We start from the raw sequence: 22,407 nt of genomic DNA, 5'->3' as shown, positions 1-22,407 counted from the left end.
AAATATTGCCTCCCACTCCTCTGGCAGATCCCCTCCTCAGCATAACTTACTTCATCTTAAAACAGCAAACCAACCAACAGAAACCAGACAACTCTCTCTTTTTTTTTTTTTTTGAGTTGGAGTCTCACTCTGTCGCCCAGACTGGAGTGCAGTGGCTGCTCCTGGCCACCGCAGCCTCGACCTGCTGGGCTCTGGCGATCCTTTCGCCTCAGCCTTCCAAGTAGCTGGAACTACAGGCACGGGCTACTACACCTGGTTAATTTTTTGATTTATTGTAGAGATGAGGCAACCCTCTCTTAATCTCAGGTTATCCCAGAACCACTGCCCTATCTTTCTCTTCTCTTGTAGAGCTAAGTTTCTTCAAAGAATACTCCACACTTAGTTGGTCTAGTTTTCTTCTTGTCCACCATTCATATCTCAACCACCAGAGCTTAACTTTGAGACTCTAATAGTTCTCAGTAACACTGTCAATTAAACCCACACTAAAAAAAACCACAAAACTTTCTGTCATCCATTTACTTGGTTTGTCCACAGCATTTGACAACATTGAGGCATCATGGTTAATAGTGTGGAATCTAGAGTCTCAATGACTGGTTTCAAATTCTGGTGTACTACTATGTGACCTTGTACAAGTGACTTAATGAATCTGTTGCCTGCTTGCTTATTTGTAAAATGAGAATAATATAATGCCTATGTAGAGGGTGTGATAAAGATTAAACATATGAGTATTTATTATGTGCTTAGAAAAGTGCCACAACGAATGCCACATAAGTGTTTGGTAAAGTTGACCCCTTTCTTGTTTTCCTTTGGCCTCTATGGCACTCTCTCTCAGTCCTCTGGTCTTAAAGGTATCCAATATCTTTTTCAAGTTTCTGGACTTGTTCTGAAAGATTAAATTAGTTTTGGGCACTGAATACTTACTTTTTACAAACCTGGTTCTCCTCTAAGACTTCTCAAGTGAGTCACTAAGTTTTCATTTCTCCTAATTGCTATGGTTAGAGAAAAACAGACCACATTTATCTTTATAGGAAGTGCCCCTAGATCACATATTTAGGATATTTTAAGAGATACAGTCAGTTATCACATTTGTACAGAGTACCAGAGTCTACACGGGCATGAAAGTGCCTTTTGCAGTCAGTCCTTCAAGCTTCTTTGGTCCTCTCCCCACTTCCTTGTACCCCTGCCCAGCCCACATCTACCACCTGGCAGTCCTCTAACCTGCTGATGATGCTTTTCATCTGGCTGTCTTTCTCTTCCTGCTGCCTGCGCAGCCGCTCCTCACTGTCCTCCAGCCGAGCCTTGTACTCCAGCAGCAGCTTCTGCATCTGCTGTTCCTGTACCAGCAGCCGGCGCTCATATTCCTCCAGCCGCCGGCTGGACACCCGCAAGCGCTCCTTCAGTTTAGTGATTTCTTGTTCATACTAGAGCGGAGGAGACAGAGAGAGGAAACTAGAGCTTCTTTAGTGTTAGAAATGTGTGATTTCCTTTTTCACAAGATAAACCCTAGGCAGCGCAGGGAGAATCCATCCAAGTTGTCCCTATGCTGTGGCTGATGTTCTTGAAGATTCACAACCAGCATAAATGTGGATGGAGCTTTGTCCTCTTTCCTAAAATTACACTTTACATCTTGGCATTCCATGTACTTATGTATCTCTCTACACTAAGCTACCACTGCTGCAAACCACATCCAATCTGTGATGGCATGGAATGGGAGGAGGAAAAAACAGATGAAACTTACAAGGCTGACAAATCACGTATGCCAAAGCCAGGTGTCTACAACAAAAAACACTTTCAGTATCATCATCTGTGTTGTAGGATTTCTATCTTGGCTCATCAGACTGTTATTTCTTTGTTCTACTAGGATCAGTCCTTTAAGAGAATAAGCAACATTTCTATAATGTTAAGCCACTAAGTGAATACACAGAATTTTACAGCAGAAGTTATTGCAGTTTCCTCCCTAATTATAAAAGTACAAAAGATTCAGGTTGCAAGTACTAAACAAAGGCTTACATGTTCTCCAGAGCAAATTAATATTGACTCTTGGCCTATTTCCATGATGTGACTCAGTTGCCCAATTTGGTATAGCTGGCCGGAACATATATGTCTGTGTTCTCACCAAAAAACTTGACATAAATTCAGTAATTAATTAGTTACATGGTCTTTTCCTGTACTGTAGTTGCTGTGGGTCTGAGCACATAAGAGCATCAAATTCTTTCTTTTTTTTTTTTGAGTTGAAGTCTCACTCTGTCATCCAGACTGGAGTGCAGTGGCATGCTCCCAGACACTACAGCCTCGACCTGCTGAGCTCTGGCAATCCTTCCACCTCAGCCTTCCAAGTAGCCGGAACTACAGGTGTGCGCTAAGGAATATCAAATTCTCTAGGTGAAGTGAGAAGCCTAAACTTTCATTTTATTCCCTCCTAGCCTCAGGGAGTAAGAAAAAGCCTAAGTTATCTTATGGATGGTTTCCTTGTATTTATTAGTAATTAATAAGTCTATATGATGCTTTGCAAAATGCAATTTATTTAACATAATATTATTTCATTTAATTGACAACTAGACAACTAGCTACTGTTTACCCAACATCATGGTCTAAAACTATGCTTGTTATTCCAGAATGTCAAAGATGAGAGCTTTTAAGACAGTTTTGAGAGGTATACTACATTAATAAGCATAGTTAAAAGTGAATTGTCTTATTATAATTAAATATGATAATGCTATTCATGATGTCAAGGTTCTTGTTTGATAATCCCTTTTTCCCCATGTCAACTTAAAAAAATATTCAAAAATAAAGTCTTTTTAAGCTATTCAAGCTGGCTTGGTGGCTCAGCCTGCAATCCCGCGCTTTGGGAGGCTGAGGTGAGTGGACTGTCTGAGGCTGTGGGTTCGAGACCTGCCCGAGCAACTCAGCGAGACCTCATCTCTACAATAAATCAAAAAATTAGCTGGGTGTGGTAGCGCATGCCTGTAGTTCCAGCTACTTGGAAGGCTGAGGCAGAAGGATTGCTGGAGCCCAGCAGGTCGAGGCTGCGGTGGCCAGGAGCATGCCACTACACTCCAGTCTGGGTGACAGAGTCAGACTCCAACTCAAAAAAAAAAAAAAAAAAGCTATTCAAGACCAGGAGCGATGGTTCAAGCCTATAATTCCAGTACTTTGGGAGGCTGAGGCGAGAGAACTGCCTAGGACCAGGGGTTCGAGACCAGCCTGGGCAACTTGGCGAGACCTTGTCTCTGCAACAAATAAAAACAAGACAAGGATACCCACTCTCACCCCTTCTGTTCAATATAGTATTAGAAGTCCTGGCTAGAGCAATAAGAAAAGAGAAGGAGATCAGGTGTATCCAAATAGGAAAAGAGGAAATCAAGTTATCTCTCTTTGCAGACGACATGATTACATACCTTGAAAACCCAAGAGAATCTGTCAAAAACCTCCTTGCACTGATAAAGGACTTTGGCAAAGTCTCAGGGTATAAAATAAATGTGCAAAAGACAATTGCATTTCTTTACACCAATAATAAACAAACAGAAACCCAAATAAAAAGCACAATCCCATTCACAATAGCCACACACAAAAAAATGAAATACCTTGGCATCTTCCTAACCAGAGATGTGAAAGATCTTTACAATGAAAATTACAAAACACTGCTCAAAGAAATCAAAGATGACACAAACAAGTGGAAAAATATTCCATGCTCACGGATTGGAAGAATCAACATTGTGAAGATGTCCATCTTACCTAAGGCAATCTACAAATTTAATGCAATACCCATCAAATTACCAGTAACATTCTTCTCAGATCTAGAAAAAACAATACAGGAATTCATATGGAAACACAAACGACCAAGAATAGCCAGAACAATCCTCAGCAAAAAAAACAAAGCAGGAGGTATTACACTACCAGACTTTAAACTTTACTATAAAGCTACAATAATCAAAACAGCCTGGTATTGGTACAAGAACAGACATATACACCAATGGAATAGAATTGAGATTCCAGAAGCAAAACCTCAATGTCTCAACCAATTCATCTTTGACAAAGCCTCTACCACCCACCACTGGGTAGAGGAGAACCTATTCAGTAAATGATGCTGGGAAAACTGGCTGACCACATGCAGAAGATTGAAACAGGACCCCTATCTATCCCCATGCACAAAGGTTAACTCCAAATGGATCAGAGACCTAAATGTAAAACCTCAAACCATAAGAACCTTAGAAAAGGAAGGAAATACCCTCATGGAAATTGGAACTGGCATCCAATTCCTGAGCAAAACGGAGTGCCCAGGCCATAAGAGATAAGATAGACAAGTGGGACCTCATTAAACTGACAAGCTTCTGCAAAGCCAAAGAAACCATCAAGAGAGCAGGAAGACAATCCACAGACTGGGAAAAAGTATTTGCCAACTCCATGTCTGACAAAGGCCTAACATCAACAATCTACAAGGAACTCAAACATGCTGAAAAGAAAAAAACAAACAACCCCATTACAAAGTGGGCAAAAGATATGAACAGACACTTCTCAGAAGACACGAGTGGCCAACAGATACATAAAGAAATGTTCAACCTCACTAGTCATCAAGGAGATGCAAATTAAAACTACACTGAGATACCACCTAACTCCAGTCAGAATGGCCATTATCAATAACTTAAAAAATAACAGATGGTGGAGAGGATGTGGTGAATAGGGAATACTTCTACACTGTTGGTGGGAGTGTAAACTAGTACAGCCTCTGTGGAAATTAGTGTGACGATTCCTAAAAGCTCTAAAAATCAACCTTCCATATGACCCCGCAATCCCCCTATTGGGAGTATACCCTGAAGAACTCAAATCACTCTATAAAAAAGATACCTGCACACGTATGTTTACCGCAGCATTGTTCACAATAGCAAGATCATGGAACCAACCATGCTGTCCATCAAGAGGACTGGATTAAAAAAATGTGGTACATATACACAATGGGATATTACAAGCCATAAAAAAGAACAAAATCATGAATTTCGCAGCAACCTGGATGGAATTAGAGTTTATAATACTGAGTGATCTCTCACAGAAATAAAGATCTGAGCATCATATGTTCTCACTCGTAAGTGGACCTTGAACAACTACCATAATACTATAAGAAAAGGATTAACAGTGGCGGGAAACTATGATGGTGGGACAGGGAGGGGAAGGGAGGTGGGATTAACGGTAGGCAATATCTGCCTGGGGAAAGGGGGGCACACCTCCTCAACAAGGGTACCAGCACAATGAATATTTGTATACCTAGCCCTTAACTCCACAACTTTAAAATAAAAAATATATATCAAAAATAATAAATAAATAAATAAATAAATAAAAATTAGCTGGACGTGGTGGCATGCGCCTGTAGTTCCGGCTACTTGGAAGGTTGAGGTGGAAGGATAGCTGGAGCCCAGCAGATCGAGGCTGCAGTGGCCAGGAGCATGCCAATGCACTCCAGTATGGGCAACAGAGTGTGACTCCAACTCAAAAAAAAAAAAAAAAGAATTATGTATATAGCTAGGCATTCTTTATCCAGAAAAGGCAAAACACATAAACAACAAAAAAAACCACCCCCCAAAAAATTGTTACCAAATTAAAGTCTCACTCTACACTCATTTTTGTCCTTGAGAAAGACTCAATCAGTTTACAGAAACACTACATATTTACCTACAATGACTAGAAATGAACAGCAGAGTACCTTCTAGATTAACATCTACATAAATAAATTATGGCTAACTTCCCACCAGCAAGATGGACATTTTCCACATATAATCTCACACACACACACACACACACACACAGGCCTATTTTACACTGACATGTACATGATGGTTAGCATATGAGTTGGAGGTGAAGATGGGGTGGGGGGAGACTGTGTTCTTAGCTGTATAACCCTTTAGTGGTCTATCGCTTTGGGGGTCATACGTCCATAAAGTCTGCCTAGGTTCTACCTTCTCAGCGTGCTTGGTGTCATCTGGGTGTTGCTCAGTTTCTTCCACATCCTCTTCATATTGCCCATTGTTCAGAACCCAGGCTGCTGTCCTCTCCACTGGGGACATGGTGGCAGAGTCCACAGGTGACTGAACCTGCATCAGAAATAGCTGTTAGCATTTTCCAAAATAGATCACCCACTCGTTATGATTCTCAAAGAGAGCTATTCTTGGAAGACATAACTGTGATCTCTCAGTTTTCTAACAAATGGTCTCTGCTTTAAGTAATATTTTATTAATGACAAGGCTGGGTGGTGAAAGAGAACACAATTTGCATAAGCATAAACTATTCTGAATAAAAATCTGTATACATCACATCCAAGAACCATCCTTTTTCTCCCTCTAAAGAAAACCAAGGCCTAAAAATTGTTAATTTGCCTAGAGGTCCAAATGCTGGTTGGTATCAAATTACCTACTAAAATTAAAATAAAGTTTAAAAAATTTAAAAAAATAAGATGATGACAGAATGAGAAAAAGAAAACATAATTTGATGGATGAAACATATGTTTAATCCAGAGATGATCAGAAACAAAAAAAGTGATTACTGCTAAACAAACTCGCAAGGTGTCCATTTATATATCAGAATGCCAGATACCTAGTTTTCATATGAATCATTTAGAGAAAGATAAGGGAAAGTGATATTGGTTATCTTTGCAGAAGACACACTGACTTCTTGATGGGTTCAGACTGCTCAGGAGTCCATATTTTGGATCCTAAAGTTTCTTGAATATAAGATCAAAACAATGAACACTGGATAGTCTACCCACATTAGGGCAGTTAGATAAACTGTCCTTTTCCAATACAGACGTACAGTGTTAAGAATTCTGGTCTTGAATTGCAACTGTGTAACTTAATAAAAATCACTTTATCTCTTAAGTACTATTTTCCTAATATACTGAATAGGGACATTACCACCATCACCACTACCTATCCAGACTATCACATAGGAAGCCATGAGGATTAAATAAGATAATGCATGTGAACGTTCCTGGGAACTTTCAGAGTGCTGGAAAGAGATTAGATGTCGGTCACTACTATATGTTTCAAAAAGAGGCAATGGATATTATAGTTCATATTAGGCTACTGAACATCAGTGCTTTCTTCATAAACAATGGTGAAAATACACAACACATTATTCCCCCCCTGTCTTCGGGTGGGGGGGTGGTAGTGGAGGGAGGAGCAAGAGAAGGAAGAAAATTTGTTATGTGAGTTTGGCTTTTATGATTAAAATGGGTGGATTTGTATTTTGAGGACCAATACTCCATAATTTCAAAATTAAAGGGAATTTTTCTCTCCCATGCAGAGATATCTTTTTAAGATACCTTAAGAATCTTTATATTACCCTGGAATAGAACACAGTTAAACTTTAAATATATATTTTAAAATAAGGAGTATTTTTGATGACCTTGAGCGAGTTATAAAGACTAGATTTTAGAAAATGGTTGCAGAGACTATAAAAGATTATCAGACATGTGCTGGGAGAGACTTTAAAATTTATATATGCAAAAGTAATATAAAGGTATTTCTGAAAAGTCTGAAGAATAACCTGGTTTAGCTGATTTACAGATTATAGATATATTTAAATAAAAATGGCTTCATGCTTCAGGATGGATGTGTGGAGTTTATAACAATAGACACACACACATGCACACAATCAATTGTGAATGAACTTTTAGAAATTTCTTCTATAAAGCCATTTTCACGACTGGATCAAGAAACAAGTAAACACATCTTAAACTTCAGCAACCCTTATTAAAAGTCTATCTCTATTTTCACCATGGTATGCAGGTATGTTTCTTATACTTTATTTTTGTATTACTTTCATTATTTTTGCCACATCCATCTTATCACTGATATATTTACTAACTTTTAAAACAATCTTTTTAAGTTATCTAAGCCTTTGTGCTAAGCAGTATCAGTAAAATCATGAGTTTGCTATGTTTGTATATTTTTATATTAATAGCTATACATTTTACATATATTCTTCTAATTATTAAAATATTACATGAGTAATTAAATAAATATTCTCTATACACTTAAATAATTTTGACTATCATACTCTTGGAACTATTGACCTATAGGATATAGTATTACCTATTAAAGGAAGATAACTATACACATCAAATGTTCTAAGAAAAAAATGAGATCACATGAAAGTACTCTGTAAACTGCAAAGGTCTTTATACACACTACAGTTCTCCCCCTACTGGACTTCAGGAGCAGAGCATAATAAATTGCTTTTGTACTGGTAAAGAAAAATAGCACCAAGGGGTTTAGGTTTTTACTTGATATATTTGTATCTGGAAGGCAAATTAATATACCAGTGAGTCTTTTTTTTTTTTTTTTTTTTTTTGAGTTGGAGTCTCACTCTGTCACCCAGACTGGAGTGCAGTGGCCGCTCCTGGCCACTACGGCCTCGACCTGCTGGGCTCCAGCGATCCTTCCGCCTCAGCCTTCCGAGTAGCCGGAATTACAGGCGTGCACTACCACGCCCGGCTGATATTTTGATTTATTGTAGAGATGAGGTCTCGCTGCCCAGGCGGATCTCGAACCCGCGGGCTCAGGCAATCCACTCACCTCAGCCTCCCAAAGGCGCGGGATTACAGGCTGAGCCACCGAGCCCGGCTACCAGTGAGTCTTTAAAAATTAATAGAAAGTCAATAATTAAAGGAGACAAATGCCTTTTTTTAGTTTGATACTCTTATCACATTAGCACAGAGGGTGGGGCAGCTGCTTTATTGTTAAACCAGGATTTTTCCATTCAGTAGTTACTAAAACTAATAACGACTTTACTATTTGAAATGTATTACTTCAAGGCAGCTAATTCACTAGTGTTCTGGTTTATACAGGTAACAAGATGTTGTTTGAATAAACTTTCTGTTCCTGTGACTTGTGATGGGTACTATTTACCAAGTGCTAATAAATGTACTGCAAACTAATGGTATTCCTATGAACACATGAAGAAGAGATCTTAACTCCTAAAAGCATATCAAACAACAACAATAAAAGACACCTTGGTATAATCTAGGCTTTATTAAGTGAGAAGCTGTAAAAACAAGGGTTGGTTTATTCCACTGGTGATGGTGGAACAGTATCTTCAGAAGGACTAATAAAATAGCCAGTGAATTACAAGAAACTATACAATGGGAACTGGGCATTGTGAATCTATTCCTATTTTACTGGTTGAATCTTATTTTCAGCCACTTCCTAATATATCTTAGCACTTTGTCTGGCATACAGTAGGCGATCAAAATGACAAAATAAATACAACTGACAGATCAATCCTAACTTATTCCTTCTATATGTGATAAAGCATTTATAAAATTAGAAAATAATATTGAATAAAAATGTAGTTATTGTGCTAGACTGGAAGAAAAGAGGTCATTTTTGTTTCAAAAGTATTTTTTGTTGTAATATGTTCTTCATATGAAAAAACTGTCTTTTATTTATTTATTTGGTCTTATGTGTGCTGGTCTTATTTCCCAATTAGATTGCCAGTCTAATGATATCATATCCTGCCTTAAATGATGGTAAGTAGTTAAACGCCAAAAGATGCTCAATAAAACATTATTCATTTATTATTCTGGCTTCTCTTTAGAATTCACTACTAAAATATAATTTATTACTAATAAAAGAATATTCTATGCGTTTATTCTAATCTTCTGGAAGTGCATCAAAGTCTTTTTTTCCCATGACTTCTCGATCTCCTTTATAAGCTGGGTAAAAATTATTATAGCAAAAATTATTATCTCTTGTTTACAATAAAAAAATTGAAGAAAAAGACTAGCAAGTGGTTCAGATTCCATCTTCCTTAACAACAGCCTTAGGAAGACAATTTATATTCACTGACTTTTAACAGGATCATCAAAAGACAAAAACAAAAAAAAGGAGTAGGAATTCCCATCAGGAATATCTTCCTTCTGAGATAAAGCTATATATAGGGTTTTCCTGGAAGAAAAAAAACGCTTTAGGGCAAAAGATCTGATACAGCAGTTTCACTGATACTACAATTAGTCATAGCCTATGCTGAGAACAGGCCAGTTCTCTGTTTCTTGCTAATATTTACTAGATAGAAACTAGATTTGTTGGCTTCATCTTCTTCATAGTCTGAAATAGTCAGGTTCCCATAAATAAATAACACTTCCATCAACACCAAATAAAGGGCTGAGTAAATTTATAAGAGTTCTTCAAAAGATTGGTTAGGAGAAGTTTCAACAAATCCAAATGGGAAAACTGCAGTATCATACTGACAGGCCTGTTAAGTACCTAGTTTATAGATTTGAGGGGTTCATATACAGGTTTGTTACCTGGGTATACTGAGGGTGAGGTTTAGACTTGTATGAGCCTGTCACCCAAGTGGTGAAGTGCATGGTACCCAATGGATAGTTTTTCAACCAATACTGCTCTTCATTACTCCTCACTTTAGGAGTGCCCTGCATCTGTTGTTCCCGTCCTTATGCCTGTGTGTACCCAGTATTTAGCTCCTACGTAACTATTTTATTTTATTTTGAGTCTGGAGTGCAGTGGCACGATCACAGTCACAGCAGCCTTGACCTGCTGGGCTCAGGCAGTCCTTCTCCCTTAGCCTTCCAAGTAGCTAGGACTACAGGCATGTGCCAACATGACTGGCTGATTTTTTGGTTTATTGTAGAGATAAGTTTGCTCCATGTTGCCCAGACTGGTCTCAAAATCCTGGGCTCAGGCAATTCTCTTGCCTTGGCCTCCCAAAGTGCTGGGATTATAGGCGTGAGCCACCACACCCAGCAACTATATATTTGAAAAGGCCTCTTCAAATTTGAATTTCTAAGGTTAGGAAGCATGCTCAAACTAAATGACTCATATACTGTAAATATATAAACTCTATATTTGCACAAAGTACACGATATATAAAAAACAAAATAGAAAATGAGAAAAAAGAAATTCAAATAGAGGCCCAAAGGGGTAAAAAATTAAGACAGTTTCCTGAAAAAAACCTTTTTTCTCTGTAAGTTGTTTCACTAGGATTATATTTCCTTCCTACTCATTAGATGGAGAAGACTGAATTTAAGCCGGGTTTGGTGGCTCAGCCTATAATCCTGCGCTTTGGGAGGCTGAGGTGAGTGGATTGCCTGAGCCCGCCAGTTCGAGATCCGCCTGGGTAACTTGGCAAGACCTCATCTCTACAATAAATCAAAAATTAGCCGGGTGTGGTAGCGCGTGCCTGTAGTTCCAGCTACTTGGAAGGCTGAGGTGGAAGGATCGTTGGAGCCCAGCAGGTCGAGGCTGCAGTGGCCGAGAGCGGTCACTGTACTCCAGTCTGGGCAACAGAGTAAGACTCCAACTCAAAAAAAAAAAAAAAGACTGAAGTTAGTTGCACTGCCAACAATGGTTGCTCCTTTGTGCTAAGATACAAATGGAATTTGCATGGGACAAAGCCACTGATAATTACAGCTGCCTACAGAACAATCCCCACAAAGAAATCTTCCAGTTTTGGGGAGAGAAGAATTCCCCAACACAATTTGCAATTAAAATATGTAAAGGAATTTGCCTTAAAAATGTGCTGATTATATAGAACTTCAGAGGCTCCAGGGGAGTGAGATGTAAGAAACGGAAGATACGGAATAAAAAAACAAACAACATAAGTTAAAAAGAATGAGCCATCTGGGTAGAAAGAGCCAGTGTAGAAAAAACAGAAATTTGAACAATCAAAATAAAGCAATTTATGCTTCAACTGATATGATGATGGCAGTATCAGCAAAGACATAAATAAAGATGAATATTCAAAGTGTGTCCCACTACATGCCAATATAATACTGATATTTCCTGACTCATTAACAGTGGTTGCTGAAAAATTAATTTTTAAATTGGTTGTTTGGGGACAGTATGCATTTTTCAGCTCCCATCCATCCAGGCAGCCTTCTCATTCATAAGCCACAGAAATGTGTACTGTGAGCTTATGTGATAGGTATTATATTTTCCTACAAATAAAATGTTAGACATGACCATTGTTTCCAGATGAGTACATACAAAGTTATCTAATTTACATTTATAAACAGTCAGCCTGAGTCATGGGTCCTGGGAATTGAGCACTAGATGATATAAGAGGAATCAGTAAGTTTAAGAAAATTTTTATTTTCCTTTTCTGTACAGGACTGGTCCTAAGTAAACTTTTGATAAGTAGGAAGAGGGCCCTTTCTCTGTTCTGTCCCTCTCTGCCGATCTGATGTCCTCTACTTCCTACCCTCATGTTGCCCTGAGCCTTTCAGTCGAGTTTTATTTACTTCCATACAGTACTCGATCCCTAAAATTACTTATATTCCCTTTCTCTTCCCCCAAATACTTTAATTCTCTGAAAGTAGTTGATTTCAACTAGAAGCTAGCACAAAAGTAATGTGAGAAAACTAATTCATGATAAGGTGTAAATGAAGGATAGCTTCCTAACACACACAAATTTTATGTTTATATTTATATATAAAAGATACATATTCCTTTTCTTTAAATAAAATACTTATTAAATCAAATGAATTGGTATAATTTTGGAAAATGTAACAAAATAAAAATGAAAAATTTAAGATTGAAGAACAACTTTATTTCTCAGGAAAGGATGGCCAACTAAGCGGTTTAGCCTAGGGAGTCTGCTCCCAGAGTCTGCTTAAGTCAGTCATGCCTTTTATCCCTTCTTCTACTTTTGTATCCGAGGATTCATAAATATTCCAAGTTTTTTAAAACATTAACTGTTAGATAATTAGAAGTAAGGAGCTCTGATTGTAGCTGCAGACTGGAGGCAGAAGCAGCCAAATCAGTAAATGCCTACCTGGAAAAATGCCAAGATATTAAAGAAATACACTGGTATTTTACTGCAGTCTTGTGGCATAAAAGGCTTAATAAAAAAAAAAAACTCAACAAATACAAAGCTTTTTAGGAGAAAAATCTTTTTAGATGAAACATACACACACAGACACACAGACACACACACACACACACACACACACACACACACACACACACACACATGATTATTGGTTTGCTTCAAAGGGCAAAATATTAATTGGTGCCTCCCAATGTAATATGTAAGGATGAAATGATTAAATTCTTGGCAAACATTTTATTTGTCAAGAAGAAAGTTTAGAAATCTTTTCATATTAGACTGGATGTGACACTAGCAGGGCTTGTCCATATAAACAGAAATACAAGGGGTTTGCAAATGTTTAGAAAACTTGTCAATCACCTGTATTTCTACCATTCTGCCCTCTGTTTTACCTAGGTGTTCAACTGTTTATTTTTCTAGCCATTTCTAGGAAAAGGCACATGGGACTTGGTATTTCCAGAGGGAGCTGGGGGTAGAGTGGGGCAGTCACATTAAACTCTTGATTCAGAATGTAAAACTTTATTCCGGAAGCTTAAAAAAATATTAAGAAGGATTAATTTCCAGATTCCCAATATATATCCATGAGGCTCTGGTTTGGCCTACAGAATTTTTTTTTTTTTTTTTGAGTTGGAGTCTCACTCTGTCGCCCAGACTGGAGTGCAGTAGCCCGCAGCTTCGACCTGCTGGGCTCCGGCGATCCTTCCGCCTCAGCCTTCCGAATAGCCGGAATTACAGGCGCGCGCTACCATGCTTGGCTCATTTTTGATTTATTGTAGAGATGAGGTCTCCCTGCCCAGGTAGGTCTCGAACCCGCAGGCTCAGGCAATCCACTCACCTCAGCCTCCCAAAGGCGCGGGATTACAGGCTGAGCCACCGAGCCCGGCTGGTCTACAGATTTTAAGTATCTAATTATTCATTCAATATCACAGGTTTATTGCAAGTGCAAACCAGGGTAGCAGTTGCTGTGCTGCTGGAAGAGAAGAAAAAGCCCCTGCATACTGGTTAGAATCTCCTAAGGGGTAATGAGTCAAACTAGCCCTGTAGTCTCACCCAAGCTTTTCTGCTTCCTCTTTTCAATTAAAGGTTGCTTTTAAGCAGAAACCTTGTTAGCAACTGGATCTCCCAATGATTTATGTAAAAAGAACGAAAGAAACACGGATCAAGTAAAAGGCAGACCTCTCCAGTACTCACTCCTACCTGCTGTGTCTGTTGTCTCTGGATGGCTCTCACTTTGGGAACAGGGCTCTCTCTGGAGGAAGAGGACTGCTGCCGGGACCGGCTCCCATTCTGCACAGGTTCGGCCACCAGGGCTGCAGATGCTACCGACATGCTCCCGGTGCTACGCAGGGAAGCACTGTGAGGCAGGGATGGTGGGGCTTTGGCTCGGGCACCTAACCCAGCCTGGTCCATTTTTCGGATTTGTGCCTGCCCAGTACTATTTTGCCGTGGCAGAGCAAGAGGTATATGTCTGTCTGGCACAGTGTGCCGTCTGGAGAAATCCTCACTCTGAGTGCTACGTTTGGTGAAATCTTCCATGCTGCTATTGCTGGGTCCACTGAGTTTGAAATCTTCACTGTTACTTTGGCTTCTGGAACTGGCAGTGCTTAGGTTCTCCAAACTGGAATCTACAGAGGCCTTTGGCATTGCTGGAATCGGGTTATTGAGGTGATAGACAGGATTCTGGAATGACAAGGGCTGAAGGCTGCCTGGCTGGTTCAAGGCTGGGTGCAGGGGCCTTCTAACTTGGGGTGCACTCTGGGGAGTGCACTGGGTTTCCCGCAGTTGTTTGATGCTGGCCACCTGGGTAATGGAAAGTTGGCTTCCGGCCAAGCGCATAGGCACATCAAGCATGACAGAGGCATGCTCCATCTGAGCAGCATGAGTGTCCTGGAGGTCCATGAGGGAGATACTCCGACCATTAGGAAGGCTGCTTTCCTTTTCATCCTTTTCAGAGTAAGTCATGCTCTGGGAAGAGGCTTGCTGAACCAGCAATAATGTCTTCCCTCTGAAATAGCTGTCTGTGTTGTCCTGGCTTGGAGATTTTAGTTTATGCAAATCACTGTGGAAAGGAAAGGATACTTAATTTCTCTTGAGTTAAATTCAGTATCAAGCTTCCTTAATTCAGGCATATGAACTCTTCTGAAGGTTCCTATGTGGATATTTACATTTCTTTATAAACTCAGATTTCATCATTACAATTCTTAGAATAAAATGTAGCCTTTGTAGTTTTTCCCTAAAGGTAGAGAATAACACTATGTAACCCTGTCACTGTCTTCAGTTTTAACCAGAATTTCAATAATTTCCTAGTTAGGTTTTAGACCTTCCCATGGTATTCCAAGTCACACTTAACTGGTTCTGTGTAGACCTTCAAGAGGTAAGAGGCTATAAATAAACAACCAAAGAGTTCCTGCTAAAGGTACAAATTTTGCCAATCTAGAAAACAAAATCTAGGCATCAACACTGTATCTGCCTGTCCAGCTGACATAGCCAGAAATAAAATGGTTCTAACTGGCCAGGCTTGGGGGCTCAGCCTGTAATCCCAGCACTTTGGGAGGCCAAGGTGAGTGGATTGCCTGAGCCCATGGGTTCAAGACCAGTCCCGGCAACTTGGTGAGACCTCGTCTCTACAATAAATAAAAAATTAGCCAGGCGTAGTAGCGTGCACCTGTAGTGATGGAAGGCTGAGATGGAAGGATTGCTGGAGCCCAGCAGGTCAACGCTGGGTTGGCTGTAAGTATGCCACGGCATGCCAGCCAGAGCAATGGAGTGAGACTCCAACTCAGGGGGAAAAAAGGTTCTAACTTAGGTTCTCCAGCATTTTGAATGAGGAAAAGTCTCTAGTTTTCCATTAAGTGAGACATAAATTTACATATGTTTGCTGAATATATTATATCTTTATACTATCATTTTAGAAAACATTATCCCAGATCTTGTACATTATTAAACAAATAGATTTTTTTCAGGTCAGATGAGTCTTTTCAATGGCTCAAGACTTTAAACTTGTAAATTCAACAAATCAAGTTAAAGATACTTCTGCCAAATCTAAACATTCTCTCTCTGAGTTAGCAGTTCAAACTCTCTCTTTCATACCTGTCAGTGGGGTCTTCAAATATTTTCTGCAGCCCAGAGGAGAGGCTTCCACTGACATTTGGACTGGAGTTATGCTCAGTGAACCGTCTCAGTTGCTGTTGTATTGGTGTAGGATTAGTCAGAGACTTGGTGATATCAGCAAGAACACGAGGGAGAGGCCCCAACTTTGCCACAGTTGCCTGTAGGAAGGAATTTTCACCCTAGTTGGATAATAAGCATTGCGACATCCACCACAGATTGTTTGGGGACGATGCCCATTGATGGAGGGGTGTAGGGAAGGGTAGGTGTTTGCATATGGGAGTGGCAGGTTCATAATGCATTGTTATGGAGCAGCAGAACCATGGCGTCGAGATGAATGGAGGAGGCGAAACAAGGTGCGGCAGACATCAAGGAAAGAAAGGAAATAGAAATTAGGATTATGCAAATAAAAATTAAAAGACATGCTCAAAACAACCGAACTATTGCCATTCCAACTAAAATTGGCATGCAAAGCAAACTAAGTCTTTGGGAGGCTAGGGGATCAATGTGGAGGGGGTAGGTGAAGAACCAAACACCTTCTAACCAAAAAGAACTTCAAGACCAGAGGAACAGCTAGTGTGATGAAACTTCCAAAGAAAAGGGATCACGTGAGAAAAGAAATGCATGCCAACATACAGGAGGGTGATGCATTCAGGAATCCAGAGCACTGCAGGGCACACAATGATATTGCCATTCACCATCCCAGTCAATCTTGGGAACCCTGGCCCATTGCCAATTGAGTTTCCAACAGGCAAACTCTCTCTATGAGATATGGCAGGACCAAACAGATTAAAAAAGGAGAAGGTGTGTTTATACAGCAAAGCCTGTTAAAAAGACCTTGATCCTGAATAAAACAGGCCTACTTCACAAGGTAACTGTATCTGCATTCCATTGTTACAGTTATTCAACAAAAATAATCCTTTAGTATTTGCTTTATCCATCTCATTTTTCTTTAGAGAATTCTTATTCTCATGGGGTCTTACAGATCCCCTCAGCTGTTACGCAGGATTACATGGCTGTCTTTGGATATTCTTTGTCTTCTCAATAATCAATAGACTTTTCTACCCTATTCGAATGGGTACAAATGCCATGAGACAAATGCTCAGCAATGTTGAGCCATGATTCATATCAAAAGCATGTATCCTTAGCATAGCTGCAACTTAAAATCTAGACTAGCATTTCTAAAACTGAAGGGGAGGTACTCAAGAATAAGGAATAGTTTATTGTTTTACAAATGTCTTAAGCACTGGCAGACACTACCATTTATATCTCCTCAGGAAAGTGGTCTTTGTTAACAGGTTTTATTTCCTCCCAAATTTTATTGGTACAGAATTTTTACAGAAGAAAACAAATAAACAAATCCTACAGAAAAATAACTTTGTCTTTTGAAGTTATTCTAACATACCACCACACAAATTTATAAAGTACCTGTAGCAAATAAAAACATCAATAAATAATTATTGTGATAAAATTAGCCAAAGTCTAGCTATTTTCTACTACAGAATCTATTTCTTTTTGCAAAATTCCAGAAGAAAGAAAATGACTGGCATTGTTATACATTTATTTACTAATATGGCATATAATCGAATTCTTAGTTTATAGTCAGAAAACAAATGATTAAAAACTAATTGTTTTCTATATTCCTAATTCATATTTGTAGAGAAAGAAGATAGAAATTTCAGATCCCATGTGACTCTTAGCACTGATAATTATATGAAACTCTCTGACTTGTATAGTAAAAAAAATTCTTTTCATGGGCAAAGTTGCTAAAACACAATAAATTCATTATTTTCCTAAGCCTGCACTTTTGTTAGAAATTACTCTATGAGGTTTCATTTCATCCTATTATACCAAGCATAAGACTGCATAGATAATATTAGTTTCTAGGCAAGTTTTAGATATGTACTATATATATATACATTTATAGAAATATGCTCTATTAATTCTCGTAATTATTTAAAAATATATACTAATAATTTCATGGCTTTCTAGAATTTCATGGTTGTATATAACATATTTTACTCAGAAATAATAACCATTTACTCCTAGACTTCTAGGACCAAAGGTTGCTTTCAATAAGCAGAAAGGGTAAGTGCTATTAATATTTCTGTAGATACTCTCCAGCATCCAGGTATACTGAAGTTCTCTGCCACCAATCAGCCTACTTTACCTTATCAAGTTGGGAAACTACTTCCCACAGTAAGGAATGCAAAACTGAAAGCTCTCGGCCAAGATCGATGTAACCATCAAAACCTGGGGTGTTTGAGATGGTGTCTGGATTAGAGATCTCCAAAAGAAAGCGCTTCATTCCACCCCATTCATGTTCCAAAAAGTCATTCATGAATGCCATGTATTCCTCTTTGTTACCAAACCTGAGTAGAGGATGAGAAAAATGAGAGAGAACATATTCAAGAAAAGAATATGATCACTTTGAGTGACTTTACACAGCTGTAACTTTTTTATTTTGTGGAGGCAAGATTAAGGTTGTTTATCTGTAAGTGGTAAATGCTAAAACGTACTTTCTTAATATCACTTTAATACTCCAACATCTTGTTCTCTATAGGGTAAAGCCCCAACTTCTTTTATCTGGTATTTAAGCCTCTGTGTAATAATATAGCCCCCACTTATCTACCAGATACTCACCAGTACAAACCTTCAATATTGCTGTTTCTTCAAAATCTCCCAAATATATTATACCCCTTAAATATTAAATAGCCTTTGCTCATGCTATTTATTTCCACTAGAGAAAAACTTCTCTGCCTATCTAGAGTCTAGCTATAGTTTAAGTGCATAAAACTGGTTCCAAAGCAAACTAGAATTTTTTTTTAAACAGAATTAACTCAAATATGGGTAAATATGGTGGGAGGCAGGGGGAACTCAAAAAACCTGGAATTATTTTTTGGAGGGCAGTTCCCCTGTAGTACAGGCTTCTCCTGCTAGATAAGTGTTCTAGGAATACATTGACATCTGTGCACCAGCTAGTGTTGTGAGAGGCTGCATTGTTCTCAGTGAATTTTTCTGGAGACTGTTTCAATGCATTTGCCCATTTCCTGATGGGTGATTTACGAGCATTATCTTCCCACACCGCCCTGAGTGTTCAGTCGTTTTTGACCAACAATAGCATGACCCTGAGCCCCACACTCCCCTATTTACCCAATCTCACCCTGAGTGACTTTTTTTGGTTTCCCCAGATGAAAAAAAGTCCTCAAGGGAAAAACGTTTGGCTGATGTGCAAGAGGTGAAACAAAATGGCAGAAGCACTAAAAGGCATCAAAACTGATGAGTTCAGAACTATTTTGAGCAGTGGGAAAAGCAGCTTAATAGGTATGGTGCATGAAACAGAGAGTACTTTGAAGGTGACTGAAGTTTAAACACATCGGAATAAATATACAAGACAGAAGCCGTGGCTCATGCCTGTAATCCCAGTACTTTGGGAGGTGGAGGCAAAAGGAGTGCCTGAGCTCAGGGGTTTGAGACCAGCCTGAGCAACATGGCGAGACCTCATCTCTACAATCAATAAAAAAAATCAGCTAGGCATGGTGGCACATGCCTGTGGTTCCAGTTACTCGGAAAGCTGAGGCAGAAGGATCACCTAGGCCCAGCAAGTCGAGGCTGTGGTATCTGTAAAGCAAGCCACTGCATTCCAGTCTGGGTGAAACAGCGAGACGCCAACTCAAAAAAAAAAGAATACACAATTTTTTAGTAAATAAATTCAAGTTTTTTGGGTTCCTCTTTCATATGTATAAGTTAACACACATCTAAAAAGACACTGTTTATACCAGAAAACAATCTGTTTTACTGAAGTTGTAATTTTTTCATCAATACATTGCCAATAGAAACTTGTCTTTAAGCCTCAACATTGAGTAAATCTGTGATCAATTTTACAAATGTGAATTTCTTCTCAGTCATCTCTTAAAAATTATTTTCTATAAATTATAAAAATAATGCAAACTCACTGAATAATAGTTTCAAACAATGAAAAGTAGAAAGAAAAAAAGTGCGGCTGTCACACTCAAACTACCCAACATGTCTGCTATTTATATTTGAGTGCATTTCTTCCCTAACTGGTTTTTCTTCTTTCTTTTGAAAAATTTTAGTCCTACAGAAAAGTTGAAAGAATATACAATGAACACCCACATGCTTTTCATCTACATTAACCACTTGTTAAAACTTTGCCAAGTTAGCTTTTACTGTCCTCTCTCTCTCTCTCCCTCTCTCCCTCTCTTTCTCTCTCTCTCTACACACATACTTTTCTGAGTCATTTCAAACTAAGTTGCAGGCATCACTTTAAATACTTTAGCATCATTTTTTCAGAATAAGGAATGTGTCTTACATAAACCAGTGCCATTATCACATTAAAACTTTTTAAAACATTATTCATAAATAATTTTATATACAGTCTATATTTAAATTTCATTCACTGTCCCCAAAATAACTTCTAGAGATTTTGTTTTTACGATTTAAGATCCACATAAACTTCTAGTATTACATTTAGCATCTTTTAATCTAGAACAGTTCCTTCCATCTTCTGCTTCTATAAAACTGTCTTTTTTGAAGCGGTCAGGCCAATTTTTTTTAGATAATGTAACTACAGAATTTGTCTGATTATCTTTCTGTTTTATACTTAGATTTTTGCATTTTCATATTGTTGAGATAATAGCATATACATCATTTTGTATAATGTCCTTTTTTGACTAAAGTATCTTTAGTCAAAGCACTTTTCATTTAATGTAATTTTATCTTCATCACATTTGATATTACTGGATATTCTTTGTAAACACTGTTTGGAGTGACTGCAAATATTCTACTGAATGCAGGTATCATAGGTTGCTTAACTACTGCTATATAAAGTGATCAAATTGTTTTCAATGTCTTACTATTTTATTCATTCATTTGTTTGTTTATTTATGAAACAAGATCTCACTGCCTCCCAGGATGGAGTGCAATGGAACAATCACAGCTTACTGCAGACTCAAACTTCTGGTCTCAAGTGATCCTCCTGCCTCAGCCTCCTGAGCAGCTGAGACTACAGGTGTGCACCACCACGCCCAGGTCATTTTTCTGTTTTTTTGCAGAGACAAGATCCTGTTATGTTACCCAGGCAGGTCTTGAATCCCTGGCCTCAAGCAATCCTTCTGCCTTGGCCTTCCAAAGTGCTGGGATCACAGGGGAGCCACCATGCCTGGATTTTACTGTAATTTTTGTTAACACCACAGTGAAGATCTGGTAAGATGAGTGATGAAACTTCCTATTCTCAACCAAACTTTAGGCCTCACGTATTTTTTTATACAATTTTTTTTGAGAAAGCAGGATCTATTAAGAGGACAGAAAAGTTTGAGAGTGGGAGGGAATCTAAGGCGTTTGCCCTATACAACGTGTTTTTAAAGTGGTTATGATAGCATCACATACTTGGCAAAGTTGGCCAGGTTCTGAATGACCTTGGCAATAAGAGTTAGCGTCCGAGATGTGCGGTCATCAGGATACTCCTGCATCAGGTTGAAAAGACTGGGAGACATGATGGCTGGGCATAGAAAACGGAGAAACAACGAGGCACTAATGAGCCTCTCGCTGATGTCTTGCTTGCCGCGGTTCAGGCACTGCTGCTTCCATGATGCAAACACTTCTTTCAACTCACGAGGAAAAACACTACAGAAGGAAAAAAATACCAAAACCTCTTAGTATAAAAGTACCAGAACCCAAAGCACAAGTGACCCACTCTGACCCAACATGGCTCTGCTCTGTGAGGAGGACCTAATAGACATTCAGGAATGAGGCACTACCTGATTCACGGCTGAGAGGCGGTGGAAAATTTGCAGAGGGCCAGATGGAGACTGGAAACTCAAGGCTACAAAACTCTGGATCAGTTTAAATTTAGTTTTGCAAAGTGAGAAAATGGCATGAGGCTTCTGACTAACCATCTGGTTTAATATAGCTCGCCATAATCTCTCTAAAGACTGTTCATCAGAAGTCTTCAAAAACCTCACCAATTACTGGGGTTAGAACAATGATCAAAGTCCATAAACACATCAGTTCAATATCAGAAAATATTTTAGTTTTAGTTTTATATTTGTGTCAGATTCTCACTCTGTCGCCCAGGCTGCAGTGCAGTGGCAAAGTCACAGCTTACCGCAGTCTTGACCTCCCGGGTTTAGGTTAGCCTTCCTCCTCAGCCTCTCGAATATCTGGGCCTACAGGCACATGCCATCACGTCTGGCTAATTTTCTTTCTTTCTTTTTGAGGAGACTAGGTCTTATTATATTGCCCAGACTGGTCTTGAACTCCTGGACTCAAGCAGTCGTCCTACCTTGGTCTCTCAAAGTGCTGGGATTACTGGTGTGAGCCACTCTACCCGTCCCAATACCAGTAAATATTTACACCAGTAAATATTTTAGAAAGAAAAACAAAACAAACAAAAAAACACCTTTTTGTATTAGAAGTTGAAGTACAAATATTCTGGGGAAAAAA

At 38.9% G+C, this 22,407-nt stretch overlaps 1 protein-coding gene across 3 annotated transcripts in view; it reads right to left on the bottom strand.

Moving 5' to 3' along the window:
• The window catches only part of RASAL2 (RAS protein activator like 2), a 362,379-nt gene that overhangs the window by 11,255 nt on the left and 328,717 nt on the right, over positions 1-22,407 (bottom strand). For 2 of the 3 annotated variants that reach the window (XM_021706868.1, XM_021706869.1), the window contains 6 exons: positions 21,352-21,588; positions 18,113-18,314; positions 15,925-16,124; positions 14,032-14,893; positions 5,949-6,083; positions 1,219-1,421 (listed from right to left, as the gene is read on the bottom strand). In XM_021706868.1, coding sequence (XP_021562543.1) covers positions 1,219-1,421; positions 5,949-6,083; positions 14,032-14,893; positions 15,925-16,124; positions 18,113-18,314; positions 21,352-21,588 — 1,839 coding nt within the window. The remainder of the gene's footprint in view (positions 1-1,218; positions 1,422-5,948; positions 6,084-14,031; positions 14,894-15,924; positions 16,125-18,112; positions 18,315-21,351; positions 21,589-22,407) is intronic. The other variant, XM_008073803.1, reaches the window with a different exon arrangement.

The sequence above is a fragment of the Carlito syrichta genome, unplaced genomic scaffold, assembly GCF_000164805.1.
Source record: "Carlito syrichta isolate Samal-C Ts95f unplaced genomic scaffold, Tarsius_syrichta-2.0.1 Scaffold316187, whole genome shotgun sequence".
NCBI lineage: Eukaryota > Metazoa > Chordata > Mammalia > Primates > Tarsiidae > Carlito > Carlito syrichta.
The sequence above is the reverse complement of the archived record's forward strand: the minus strand, read 5'-3'. Positions and strand labels throughout refer to the sequence as shown.